Below are 14,782 nucleotides of genomic sequence, written 5' to 3'. Positions count from 1 at the left end.
AGTCTACTCTCCTGAAACTGAAGCCTAGCTGAGGATCTCAGGATACCCTCTGGGAGGCCTGAGATTAAAGACTCTAGCAACCCATGTTCTGTACCTAAGAAGTAATGGGTGCAAGAATGGGTGGCCCAGGTGCTACACAACACCCAAATAGGGTCAAATGCAGACTGAGGTATCTTTTCCACCTATTCAGGCCTGTACCAAAGGCGCTAGTCACATGCCATAGGTTACTCATGGGCATGTTGGCTAGGGATATAGACAGGTCACAACCAATTAAGGCTTGAAAGATTTAAAAACCTTAGGCCTGATGTAGAGCTTATTTCTGACACAAAAGCAATCATTTCAGGGCTTGGTTTACCTAGAACCACAAAGAAATGAAGGCCCTACACTCCTAATTTCATAGGAAATGAAAAGTAACCTGAACTCTCTGATAATATATGCTTAAGGAAACATAAGAGACCAACACCTTCAGTGACAAAGCTGGGGATACAATTGGTGCATGGTAGGGACACTTTGAGACTTCGAGGGGCAAAGCAGGGCAGAATTCACTCACCCATCTTCAATCAACATGGGTGTGCCCAATGGCTCCAGGTCTTCGGCTGACATCAGCTGGTGAATCAGGCTGTAGGACTGAGGGTCCAGGCTTCGAGCTTGTGGGGGCAGAAGTGGTGAGTGGCCAGAATAGCTAAAAAGGTGTGGTATGTATTGATAATGTGGAGGCACTGACATCCCCATGTATTGATCCCTGAATGTCATGAATCCATTTAGTTCCACAGACCTACTGGAGAGAAAAACTTCACATCAGGAAAAGCCATGGCAGGTTGAGTACCTGCTCAAAGGAATAAGTCAGGAAATGGCTGAGGTGTTCACTGGTCATGAAGTCTGTGACTAATCAATTGATGGGACAAAATTAAAGGTTACATGCATGTCTACCCTATTACATTCCATCCATGAGACAAGGACTCTGTGTGGGTACAGAAACATGGGGCTCACCATTGGCAAACTCAGTGACAGCAGAAGAGGAGATATAAATAAATATGGATTAGATGGCATCTTTGTACTTTGTACCTTGTTCATGCTAGGCAGGTGCTATTCCACTATGCTATATCCTAGTGCTCTTCTATCTTCTAACATTATATTTGGAGACCCTGTCTCTAAGGCTAGTTGCCAGGGCTAACCTTGATTTCACTGTGTAGCCCCAGCAGGTCTTGAAGTTGTGATTCTCCTGCCTCAACCTCCTGGATAGTTGGGACAGTAGGTCTTCACCTCCAAGCCCAGCTTGGAAGAGTTTTTTTTTTTTAAACGTGTAAGTCCCATTTAATTTTTCCAAGGCGTTTTATCTTCTGTCTTTATAAAGCTACCTCTTTACATGGGCTTTGGTGGAGGTCATGGTGCAGCACCAGCAGGTCTAAATCGTGGTGGGGTGTTTGGTCTTTGCAGGCTTCACGGGATCGATTCCTTACTACCTTGTTATGAATAGCACAGCTCATGCAGTAATGCAGCTTGACATAGAGTTTGGGAAGCACATAAGTGTCGAAGACATTTGCTTCAGATATGTCCCTGACAGCAGCGGCCTCTACAGTGTTCCTAATGACGAACTTCTTTTTTTTTTTTTTTTTTGGTTTTTTTGAGACAGGGTTTCTCCGTGTAGCTTTGCGCCTTTCCTGGAACTCACTTGGTAGCCCAGGCTGGCCTCCAACTCACGGAGATCCGCCTGGCTCTGCCTCCCTAGTGCTGGGATTAAAGGTATGCGCCACCACTGCCTGGAGACGAACTTCTTAATGGCACAAACCGGGCACAGTTTGTGCAGTGAATTGGCTGCACATGGCCTTTTGGACACTGTTGTTACTTCTCTTTTTGGTCATCTTGGAGCCAAAGGCCAAAAAGTGGAAGAGTTTTTAATATATACCAGTAGACTATTGTGACAAAAATGTGTGTTTACATTGTTGTTTTAACTATTAGGAAAACAAGGGTACAGGACAAGCTAAGTGGACTTAATTAGTCCAAAAACAAAATCCAGTATCTAGAATGGAATATAGTTGAGGTCCTTAAGTCCCTAACTACTAAAAAGAAAGAGTGAGGGAAGAGCTGAATGGGAGAAAAAGCTCTAAATGAGTCTAAAGAGGAAGGCAGGTTCTTCCCTGTTTCCTCACTTTTGGAGAAACCTAACCATTTTCTCAATCTCTTTATTTAGATCTGTACTTCCGGATAAGAGTGCATGAGTGAGTGAATTTCATGACGTATATGTGAAGTGAGAGGACAACTACTGGGAGTTCTATTCTTCATCCATGTGTGTCCTGGGTTATCTTAGGTAGTCAGGGTTGGCAGCAGGTGCCTTTACCTGATGAACCATCTTACCAGCCCATTGCTAATTAACATTCTGAAAATCATCGGGGTTGGGATTTAGCTCAGCGGTAGAGCACTTGCCTAGCAAGCACAAGGCCCTGGTTCGATTCTCAACTCAAAAAAAAATAAAAATAAAAATAAAAAAATTCATAGGGATACATAGAAAAACCTAGATGTATCCCTTATAACTGAGTTTAGCAAACTACAGCCTACAGGATCTATTTTTGGTAAATTTAAGTTTTATTGAAACAAAGCCACACTCACTGCTTTACATATGTTGTGTGCTGCTTTTGAGCCACTAAGGCAGAGTTGGGGAGCTGGCACCCAGGCCAGGCTTAGAAAGTCTAAAATAGTTACTATATTAAATTTTTGTTTGTTTGTTTGTTTGTAGATAGGCTCTCTATGCAGCCCTGCCCCCGTCCTGGAAAAACATTTTTTAAAGAGAATTTCTTTTATCATTTGCATATGTGATTGTACACATGTGTATAGGCCTGAGGTTGATGTCAAGTGTCTTTCTCAATGGCTCTCCACCTTATGCTTTTGAGACAGGGTGTCTAACAGGACCTGGAGCATACCAATTCAGCTAAAATAGCTGGCCATTGAGCCTCAGTGGCCACAGTTTCCCTAGTGCTAGGAGGAGACAAAGTCTATATATTCCTCACTGCATCTGGCTTTTATCTGGGTGCTGGGGATCGAACTTGGGGCCTCATGAATGCAGAGCAAACATTTTACTGACTGAGCCATCTCCACAGGCCTTACTTTGTGACATTTTATTTATTTTTTTAAAGATTTATTTATTCATTCATTCATTCATTTATTTATTTATTATGTATACAGCATGTATGACCAGAAGAGGGCACCAGACCTTATTACAGATGGTTGTGAGCCACCATGTGGTTGCTGGGAATTGAACTCAGGACATCTGGAAGAGCAGTCGGTGCTCTTAACCTCTGAGCCATCTCTCCAGCCCGACATTTTATTTTTTTAAATATTTATTTATTTATGTACATGAGTGCTCTGTCTGCACGTTTGCCTGCATGTCAAAAGAGGGCACCAGATCCTATTACAGATGGTTGTGAGCCACCATGTGGGTGCTGGGAATTGAATTCAAGACCTGTGGAAGAGCAGCCAGTGCTCTTAACTGCTGAGCCATCTCTCCAGTCCCTTACTATGTGCCATTTCAAGAAAGTATTTGTTAATTCTTGTCCTATATGAAAGATTTCTGGGGTGAGAAGCCCTTCCATTGCAGCTGAAAGCTATTAGCTAACTTAAGAAAGCATGATTGCCTCAAGAGGCTTTAATCTTGAATTCCCCAACAACATTGACTCTGGTGAGTCAGAAAAATTGTTCACTCAATTCTGCAGTCAGTGTATTGAAACGTAATTCTGCTAAATGAAGCCTATGTGGGCATGCATAGAAGAGGCACTTATCAGTCTGCAAAAGAGACTGATGTTTTGTTTTAGTCTTGGAAAAAGACTGGGCTTGGAAAGCTGGCCTTGTACCATTCTGGTCCCCAAGAGCCTGAGGGACCAAGGGCACAAAGGCTGAGACAGCCTGGTAGACGAGCACTCTACCAGAGGTTATTTGGAGGGCTACTCGATGGGTGGTCCCTAGGTGATGATATTGTGTTTGCCTTTAGCTCACCTGGATGACAGTGTTGAGCCTGGTGAGGGCTGGTTGCTCTCTGAAGCCCTGTTCCCAGGGGAACTGTGGTCGCTGTCACCATGGTTGCCCCAGTGATTGGCTTCTTCCTCAAACTCCTGTCCAGACATGATTCTTTCAATCTCTTCTTCTGATATCTTTGACAAGAAATGGACACATATCAGATCTGTTCTGTCTGTAGGACTCAAGAGTTTACAGTCCAGGTCTCTCATCCTCTATGGACTTCTTTGGCTATTCCCAGTATATCTGGACACAGTCTCTGGACATTTGCCTCCTAGAACCACGACTTTCCCCTTGCCCATTTACTCTACCTTCAAGCCACAAAGTTTATTCCTCAACTCTTTGAGTCTTCACTTTCCTAACTGAAGCTCCATTCTTCAGTGATAATCTCCTACTTGCTCTATTCAATATTATTTCCTTTGTAAAATTATCTACTATTATTTACTATTCATAATTATGTAGATTCTGAGAAAGGAAGGGCAGCATCATGGTTAATGGTATAAATTCTGGAAGCAGACCACCTTTTTTAAATCCAGAGTATTACCACTTCTAACACAAACTTGGCAAAATTATTGAACTATCTCAAGTGAAGTACCTCAAAATCCCTACCTCACTGGATTCTTGTGAGGATTAATCAAATTAAATACTTAGAAAGGGGCCTAGCAAGAATAACAATTACAGAAGCACTGAGAGTTACAATATCATCATCTTTGGGTTGATTTGTTTGAGACAGGGCCTTGTTACAGTATCCAGGCTAGTCTGAAATTCCTAGGTTCAAGCAGTCCAAGTTGCTAAGACTATAGGTGTGTGTCACCAAACTGGGTTGTCAGAACCCAGTTACGGAACACTTATAGTAACATATCATTAAAACATCCTCTGTAGCCAGGTGGTGATGGCCCACACCTTTATTCCCAGCACTTGGGAGGTAGAGGCAGGCGGATCTCTGTGAGTTCGAGGCCAGCCTGGTCTACAGAGCAAGTTCCAGGACAGGCAGAGAAACCCTGTTTAAAACAAACAAACAATCCTCTGTAATAGCTAAGACCACAACAGGACCTAAAAAAGAAGTGTAGAATAAATGGATATTGAGTAAGTGGTGTTCATTTGTTAAGGACTGACATGTACTTTAACATGAATTTTTTTTTCTTTTAAAGAAAGATATCACCTAGTCTATTAAATAAAACTTGAAAAAAAATCACAGCTCATATAAGTTATACTGTATATACCTAGATGTGGTCAGGGTATGAGGAAGAAACAGAACTATGCCAGTACTCTATAGAGAACAAATAATCTTCTCTAAGTTTCTAACCTAGGGCTGAGGCCTAACTGGTCACAGTCAACACAGAGCAGAGTAAGTGCTAAGGAGGAGGGGCCAGGGAAATTTTTATATGTTGTTTCTATGGAAACCACAAAGGCCATTTTCTCCCAGGCCTGTTTGGCTCAAACCTGAATATGTATTTGTTTTACTGGCCTCTAAGAAACCCTGAACTGTCATGTTCACAAACAGAAGCTTTCAGAATGCAACACGACAAGAGCAGTGAGATGGCTCAGCAGGGAAATGTGCCCGACATGCCAGCCTGAGGACCTGAGTCCAACCCCTGGAAGCCATGTGAAGGTACAAGGAGAAGACAGACGCCTCCAACAAGGAACTGTGGCACTCGTGTGCCTGCATACACACATCACACATGTGAACATGCAAGGACACACATGTACAAACATATACACAGCAATAATAAAGTCTTCTCTCATATATTATATCCTGACTGCAGTTTCCCCTCCCACCACTCCTCCCAGTAATAATAAAGTTGTTTTTTGGTTTTTTGACACAGGATTTCTCTGTGTAGCCTTGGCTGTCCTGGAACTCCCTCTGTAGATCAGGCTGGCCTCGAACTCACAGAGATCCCCCTGCCTCTGCCTCCTGAGTACTGGGATTAAAGGTGTGTGCCACCACAGCCCAGCATAATAAAGTTTTTTTTTTTTTTTTTAAAGAAAAGAACTGAACAATATGGGGCTGGGCAATAAGGATCAAACTAGTAGATAAACAAAGGAGTGGATCTGAAATCGTTTGGTGTATACACTGAAATCGAGTAGTTGTTTTTTAAAATCAAGTCATATATACCTAAAAAACAAACTCTAGCTTTTCTCTTAAGGGTCTTTAGAACCCTGTAATCACTGCCACCTGAGTGACGGTGCTGACAACAAGAATAGCGGTTGAAGGGCATAGTGAAAAGAGCCAACCAGGAAGGCAGTTTACTCCAGTTGGAATTTGCGACTGCTTTACTCTGTGGGCCCCATGGGACTGGGGGCAATCACTGATACACTGATTACATAGAGGACAGAACTTGTTGGGGATGCTTAACCTAGGTTCTAATGTCATTTGTTTTTTCCTAACTAGAAGCTCCTGGGAGAGTCAAGTCCCTTGAGCTCTCTGTGCTTCAACTTCTCTGCCTGCAAACAGAGGCCTATTACTCCTTGGTAGCTCATGGCTATCCCCTCAGAGCCAGAGCAGAGAAGTATACAGATCAAAGTCAGACAGACTTGTGAGTTAACCCAAGATAAAGTTATAAAATACAGACACAGAACAGATGCTTCATAAACTCCATCTCTCCTTGTTTTTATTAAGACTAGCTAAACACACAGTTGGGTGGTGGTGGTACATGCCTTTAATTCCATCACTCAGGAAATGAGTTCGAGGCCAGCCTCATCTACAAATTGAGTTCCAGGACAGCCAGGACTGTTACACAGAGAAACTCTATCTTGGGGAGGGAGGGAAGATAACAATTTAGAACTTACAGATCATAACTCTAACACATCACCCATAAATAGGGGAAAACCAAAATAATATGCTTAGTATAAAAACTCAAACATAAGCTGGACAGTGGTGGCACATGTCTTTAATCCCAGCACTCAGGAGGAAGAGGCAGAAGGATTTTTGAGTTAGAGGCCAGCCTGATCTACAGAGCAAGTCCCATGACAGCCAGGGCTACACAGAGAAACCCTGTCTCAAAAAAAAAAAACAAAAAACAAAACAAAAAAAAAACAACCCAATAAAACAACAAGAAGAAAAGCCCTCAAACATAGTGGCAGGTGAAATGGCCTTTCTAAGCATGGCGTTTTCAGTTCTGAAAGGAAGAGCTTACAGCTGTAGGGTCTGAGTATCCCCTGGCAGAGCAGAAGTCTTACAGGGCACTAAGAATGCATTAGGTGCTGCCAGAGCAGTGGTTCTCAACCTTTCTAATTCTGCAACCCTTTATTACAATTCCTCATGTTGTGGTGACCTCCACTAAAAAATTATTTGTTGCTACTTCATAACTGTAATTTTGCTACTGTTATGAATTGTAATATAAATATCTGTGTTTTCTGATACACAACCAACATAAACCGATTCTCTTGTTATAGGCTATCAAGAGACAATCTGAAAATAAATTTTTTGTTTGTTCATTTGTTTTTGAGACAGTTTCTCTGTGTAGCCCAGGATGTCCTGGAACTCAGAGATCTGCCTGCCTCTGCCTCCTAAATGCTTGGATTAAAGGCATTTACCACCATCTCCCAGCTGAAAAGAAAATTTTAAGAAAACAATTACACTTAGAATAGCATAAAAATGTAATAAAGGGGATGGCTCAGTGGTTAAGAGCACTCACTGCTCTTCCAGAGGACTCAGGTTCAATTCCCAGCATCCATATGGCAGCTAACAACTGTCTGTAATCCTCACACATACATGCAGGCAAAACACCAAGGCAAAAAAAATTAAATTAAAAAAAAATTTTTTAAAGTAAAATTACTTAAAAAATATAATAAAATTAAGAGGATGAAAGACTTACACAGTGAAAAGCATAAAACATTGCTCAAAGAAACTGGCACACACCTTTAATCCTAGCACTTGGAAGGCAGAGGCAGGTGGATGTCTGTGAGTTAGAGGACAGCCTAGTCTACAAAGTTCTAGGACAGTTACACAGAGAAACTGTTTTAACAAACAAACAACAACAACAAACAAAGCAAAACAAAACACACAAACATGTTTGTGGACTGACCAGAAGACTTAATGCTGGAATTTAAAAACCATCTTCGCTGGGCGGTGGTGGCACACGCCTTTAATCCCAGCACTCGGGAGGCAGAGGCAGGCGGATCTCTGTGAGTTCAAGGCCAGCCTGGGCTACCAAGTGAGTTCCAGGAAAGGTGCAAAGCTATACAGAGAAACCCTGTCTCGAAAAACAAAAAACAAACAACAACAACAAAAACATCTTCAAGTCCATATGAAACCAAGCAGCCAGAACAGTCTTAAGAAAGAATAATGAGGGGTTGGGGATTTAGCTCAGTGGTAGAGTGCTTGCCTAACAAGCACAAGGCCCTGGGTTCGGTCCTCAGCTTGGGGGGGGGGGGGGGCGGCGGATAATGAAGGTGGAGCTGTATACTTCCTGGTTTTATAACACACTACAGAGCTGAAGTGATCAAAACACTGTGGTATAGACAGATAGCTCAACAGAACAGAAATACAAAGCCTACAACTCCACTCAGAAGTATAAGGTCACATGACCTTCAACAAAGGCCCAAGACTACACAGTGGGGAGAGAAAAATCTCTTCAACTAACAGTGCCAGACAAATGGCAATCTCATGTACACAGGCAGGAGCAAAGAAGGAAAAAGAGACCCCTCTTGTCCTATACTACCCACAGAGATCAACTCAAAATTTATTAAATGTAAGGTCTGAAACTGTAAAATTCCTGGAGGAAAATGGAAGAAAAGCCTTTTAAGGTTGGTTTTGGCAACGATTTCATGGATAAGACACCAAAAGTCCATGCAACATGAGCAAAACTAGAAAAGCAGGCTGTCCAAGCTCCTGTGCAGCAACAAACCACCAACCCTTCAAAGCAGCCTGTGAAATCAGAGGGAAGGAGCTAGCATCTGGAAGAATGGTGAATTCAACATGTAGAGTTTTCAGTCATGCAAGATGAAAAAACTTGAGAGAGACACTGATACACACTTAAAAATTGAGACAGCTTAGTGAGTCAAGTGTTTGCTATGCAAGTTAGAGGATCTGAGTTGAGATCCCCAGCACCCACATAAAAGCCAGGTGTGGTGATGTACACCAGTCATCTTAGTGAGGGGGTGGGGGTGGGGGGCAAAGACAGGTGTGTGCTTGGGGCTTTGGCCAGCCAGGCTAGAAGCAATAGCAAGCTTGAGGTTTGGTGAAACCTGTCTCAAAAATAAGACAGAAAAACAAATAAAGGCACCCCAAGACCAATCTCTGCCCTCCACAAGTGTCTACATGGCTGATAACACCCACTCCACTCATCTCTCTCTCTCTCTCTCTCACACACACACACACACACACACACACACACACACACACACACACACACACACACCACATCACATGTTGTTTTTAGTCCAGACTAAAATAAATTGTTTTTCAAGAGATTAATATCAGGAATAAAAATGTTTGATTAAATAAATCAAAACAGTAAAATTAGGAGTTTTACACACAAATATATACAACTTGATTTAGTACATGCTGTGTACCTACACAGCAGGAAATCTCTCATATATCAGTACATATCTCTGATTTCTTGTCTTTCAGTTGTAGATACTTAACTGGGGTAATCTTTTTAATTTGCTTATGAACTCTCTCTTGGCTCTCTTTTTGTCTTCTGATCTGTGCTGTCATTGTCCTACTTCAAACTATTACTTGAATCTCTTTGAATAGGCTTCTGCAAACCCATTTTAAACCATTTCCATTAGAATTTTTTCTAAAATGCAAATCTGTATATGACACTCTCCTGATTTACAACTGTTTAGAGATTTCTTCTTGGTATACAGCAAACGTTTGTAAAACTGATCCTGGTTCCTCATGTGCTTGGAAATTAATTTGATTATAAAATAGATCCAATTCTCTAGATTCAGGAGGCCCTTCTGCTTGCTAGTAAGAACAGGAGGTGTAGGTTGGCTCCGTAGAGGCTGTTCTTAGGAGCCACAGCCAAAGACAGCTGAGGGCACTCTTTAGAAAACTGACGGAAATTCAAGGACTCTGCCTTTTTCTTACCAGGCTATATACAGTGCTCCAGCTCCACTGTAACTACCTCCTGTGATTTTTTTTTTAAGGATCTGTCTTAGGCCATTCCAGTGTATTCTGTTTAGCTTTGATAAATGATGCTTAGCTTCTTGACACAGCTACTTCTTCCTTCCCCTTCAAGAATCAGTTCAAAAGCACCTTAAGGAACCTTTTCCCATGTGTCTCCAGCCTCTAAAAAGAGAACAGAAGCATCCCTGGGCATCTTCTGCTAGCTATTATTCCTATTTTACTAATAAGAACATGAACAATGACCAGGTGGTGGTGGCGCACTCCTTTAATTCCAGCACTGGGGAGACAGAGACAGGTGGATCTCTGTGAGTTCGAGGCCAGTCTGGTCTATAAATCAAGTTCCAGGACAGCTAGAGCTGTTACACAGAGAAACCCTGTCTCAAAAAAATCAAAGGAATATAAACTGTTGTTTTTGCTGACTTCTGCCAGATTCAGTTACCCTATAACTTTAAGTGATTGGTCAAAGGGGAAAAAATAATTCTCTGGATTTTAGAACCAGAACTGAGTTTATTACCTGCGAAATTCTTAGGAAGGATAAGGGATCATAAGACGAGCTTTAGACTTTAAACATTCAGACTCTCTAAACAGTTTTACAGGAGTGAAAGCCCAAATGGCAGAAGACAGGCTCAAGGTGAACAGCTACAGGAGCATCTGGAGCACCAAATTTCCAGAACACACTAAGAGTTGGGATGAGAACTCACCTGCACTGGCCCAATGCTCTTATTCCGGCCTCCAGGCATGCCATCTTCTCTGATAGCTAGAAGGAAACATAAGACAGTCAGAAGCACACTCATGGTCATTTATAAATGAAAAGGAAAGTTATCTGTCCCAGCACTAGGGAGGCAGATTGATCTATGTGCATTTGAGGCCAGCCTGATCTACTACATAATAAGTTCCAGCACATCCAGAGCCACAGAGTGAGACCCTGTCTCAACACACACGCACAAAACCCAACCCCTCCCCCCCAAAAAAACCAAAAACCAAAACCAAAAACAACAAAAAACTTACCTGGCTAAAAGTCTAATGTAGTAAGTGATAAAGACAAGACTAAAACACAAGCTTTTCTGGACTCACAGTCTATTTTATTGCTCTAAGTTGCCTATAAGCAGCAGATACTTTTGGGTTCCCAAGGTATTGGATGTATACTACATATACTGTATATATTCAAGATGTTCAACAAAAATGGGTCATTGTTAACAAGACCCAGTTACAAATATCCCACCAGAAAAGGATATTTCTGAGGGACATTTTAGTGGGGGAGTGAACACCTGTATTTTAAAATAAAATATATTTTATTCTCTGCCTAAGTTTAATTTAAAGGATCAGAACAGCACTACTATCCAGGTAGATGCCCAACTCTGGAGACCATGGCTTTTGACATTTAGTTTTTATTAAATTCAATGTTCACCTCACTAGTTCCTCCTTATAACAGCAGGAAGTTGAAGCTGAAAGAACTTACTTAGAATTTTCTTATTTTATATGTATGAGTATCTCTCCTACATGTGTGTACCCATGTGTGACTGGTATCCATAAGTCTGAAGAGGGCATCAGATGTCAGTAACTAAGAGTTACAGATGGTTGTGATTCACCTTGTGGGTCCTGGGAGCCACCCAGATCCTCTGCAGGAGCAGCAAATGCTCTTAACCACCAAGCCATTTATCCAACCCCAAAATGATACTTAGGTTGTCATTGTTTATTTAAAATTTTTAAATTTATCTTCATGTATATGGGTATTTTGTCTGCATGTATGTCTGTGCGCTATGTGTACCTGATGCCTAGGGAGGCCAGCAGAGGGTGCTGGATATCCTGTAACCAGATTCAGAAAGCTGTATATTGTCAAACCAGAATTCAACTCTGCACTTAGAAATCATGTTTCTATTGTTTTCTCCAATTTGTAACAACTCTTTGACACTGTCCAGTAGGATGTTACATTGTAGCTTCCTACAATGTTAGTTATTTTGAAAAATCATCTTTCAACTGGAGGTGGTGGTGCACGCCTTTAATCCCAGCACAATGGAGGCAGAGGCAGGCTGATGCCTATGAATTCTAGGCCAGCCTGGTCTACAGAGCTAGTGTCTTTTTTTTGTTTGTTTGTTTTTTTCTGGTTTTTTAGAGACAGGGTTTCTCTGTGTAGCTTTAGAGCCTGTCCTGGAACTCACTCTGTAGACCAGGCTGGCCTTGAACTCACAGAGATCTGCCTGGCTCTGCCTCCAGAGTACTGGGATTAAAGGTGTGGGGGAGGGGGGGCCGCGGCCCAGAGCTACACAGAGAAACCCTGCTGGAAAAATAAAAAACAGAGAATTTTTAAAAAATTAAAAGAAAAAATACTTCAATATGGGCTCCTAAGTTTTCTCGTGAGTATTCTGATAATGAAGTTCAAGCTCATTCTTTCTCTCCTCTCCCCGACCCCCACCTTGGTGTCTGTCTGTTTGTCTCTCTCTTGGCCTCTTGGAATCTGTCTATCTCTCCCTAGATTCTCACCTCTGTGTGTGCCTGAGCTTTTCTCAGTATTATCTTACCAGGGTAAATCATGCTGGCATGTTTACTGGTGATACTAACTATGTTGGATAGTTTTACTTGACACAAGGTAAAGTCACAAGCTAAGAGTCACCCAGGTGTGACTGGTTTTGAAGGCATGAAGGAGTCATGGAGAACAGCTGAGGTTTGGCAATGTGAGAGGCCAGGAGAGGGCCATTGGTAAGGTTCAGCCTCAGTAGCACTTGAAGGCTCAGGAATGAATGAGTCATGCAGAGTTGAGGTTTGGCACCATGGAGAGGTTACTGGTGAAAGTGCAGCCCACTTGCAGCAGAAGATCCTAGCATTTTAGACCCCAGCACCCTGAGATGACACCAAGAACAGCAGTAGCAGTGGAGTGCAGCCTGCCCAAGCTTAGAAGACAAGCTGTGCATGCTGCAGAGGACAGAGCTGGAGAAGAGACCCACGCCCTTTGGAAGAGCCCAGAAGATCACAAGTGGATCCCAGACATTAGACATTGTGCTATTTACACTCTTGGGGAGTTTGGTTTTGCTTTGATCTTATTGTGACTATGCCTTGGTTCTTTCCTCTTGAAGTAAGAAAATATTTAACTTAATTTTGATTTTTATAGGTGGAACTTTTAAAAGAGATGTTGGATTTTTAGAGACTGGATATTTTAGAGAGACTGAACTTTAATATTTTTCAAACTGTCAAGACTGTGGGACTTTTAAAGTTATTTATGTTTTTTGTTTTGTTTTTCAAGACAGAGTTTCTTTGTGTAGCCCTGGTTGTCCTGGAACTAGTTCTGTAGACTGACCTCAAACAGAGATCCTCCTGCCTCTGCCTCCCTCCTTAACAAGGAGTCCTACTGGGTCTTGTGGTGCTATTTATGTTTTTAATGTGAGAACTTGGGGAAGAATGAGAAAGGAAAAGTGTATTTGTGTTTCAAGTTGACAACAGGTCAGTTATGCTGGATAGACTTATGTCAACTTTACACAAGCTAAAGTCATATGGAAGGAGAGAATCTCAATCGAAAATATGCCTCCATAGGATCAGGCTGTAGGCAAACCTGTAGTGTATTTTTTAAAAATAGTGATTGAGGGGGCAGAGCCCAGCTATGTGGATGGTGCCACCCCCAGCTGATGGGCCTGGGTTCTATAATAAAGTAGGCTGAGCAGCCGGCAAGCAGCACTCCTCCATGGCCTCTGCATCAGCTCCTGCCTCCAGGATCCTGCACCAACTTCCTTCAATGATAAGCAGTGACAAAGAAGTGTAAGCCAAATAAACCCTTTCCTCCCCAACTTACCTTTTAGTCATGATGTTTCACTATAGCAATAGAAACCCTGAGACACTAACTAAGACACTAACTAACCTTCATCACATTCTAGCTGTGGAAACAATTTCCCCTTTATAGTTATTGTTTTTAAACTTCACTTTTTATTTTTTATTTTTATTTATCTATTTTTTTTTTTTTTTTGAGCTGAGGATCGAACCCCCAGGGCCTTGCGCTTGCTAGGCAAGCACTCTACCACTGAGCTAAATCCCCAACCCTAAACTTTACTTTTGTTTAAACCACTGCTCACTTCTGTTGGACTCACTTCAGTGGATCTTGGCTTTGTCAGTACTGTGGTGTTGTGTATCTAACAGCAACTTGTATTTCCATCATGTCTCCTCCACTTACTCACTGGAATTCTTTCATAAGGAAAAAATGGTTACTTTTGTTTATTCAGTTAGTTATTTCTATCAGTATAAGCATGTACAGACTTATTTCTGAGCCTATAAACAAATCTAAAGATATTCTGTTACCAAGTTAGAACAACTGTGGTTACTGGGAGCTCTCAGGTTGAGTTTTGTGCCCTTTCAGTGTGCCCTGTGTGCCCATTCACACATGTGCTTGCTCTTATTTATTTTACTATGTGTATGTGGGTGCCTGTGGAGGTCAGAAAAGGGCCTGGGATCTCCCAGAGATGGAGTTAAAGGTGATTGTGAGCTACCGGGCATGGGTGCTGGGATCCAGACTCTGATCCTCTGCAGTAGGTAAATGCTCTTAATCATTAAGTCATTTCCTCAGGTTCCCCACCCCATCATCTCTCTTATTTTCAAGTACTCTAAAACTCTCCATGCTTATGAATTCAACTAGTTCTCCATGGAGACTTTACTCTTTTTATTGACACTTAAAACAATTTCTGGGTGCTGAGTGTGTCTAGTCTCATGTAGTCATTAGAG

The 14,782-nt window shown here is 41.9% G+C and overlaps 1 protein-coding gene across 7 annotated transcripts in view; it reads right to left on the bottom strand.

Moving 5' to 3' along the window:
* Nucleotides 1–14,782, bottom strand: part of Nr6a1 (nuclear receptor subfamily 6 group A member 1) — a 204,643-nt gene that overhangs the window by 17,607 nt on the left and 172,254 nt on the right. For 5 of the 7 annotated variants that reach the window (XM_006992516.4, XM_076568440.1, XM_076568438.1 and 2 more), the window contains 3 exons: nucleotides 10,783–10,838; nucleotides 3,988–4,142; nucleotides 551–778 (listed from right to left, as the gene is read on the bottom strand). In XM_006992516.4, coding sequence (XP_006992578.1) covers nucleotides 551–778; nucleotides 3,988–4,142; nucleotides 10,783–10,838 — 439 coding nt within the window. The remainder of the gene's footprint in view (nucleotides 1–550; nucleotides 779–3,987; nucleotides 4,143–10,782; nucleotides 10,839–14,782) is intronic. The other 2 variants (XM_006992517.4, XM_076568439.1) reach the window with 1 other exon arrangement.

Source organism: Peromyscus maniculatus, chromosome 4, assembly GCF_049852395.1.
Source record: "Peromyscus maniculatus bairdii isolate BWxNUB_F1_BW_parent chromosome 4, HU_Pman_BW_mat_3.1, whole genome shotgun sequence".
Lineage (NCBI taxonomy): Eukaryota > Metazoa > Chordata > Mammalia > Rodentia > Cricetidae > Peromyscus > Peromyscus maniculatus.
This window is presented reverse-complemented; position numbering and strand designations above follow the sequence as displayed.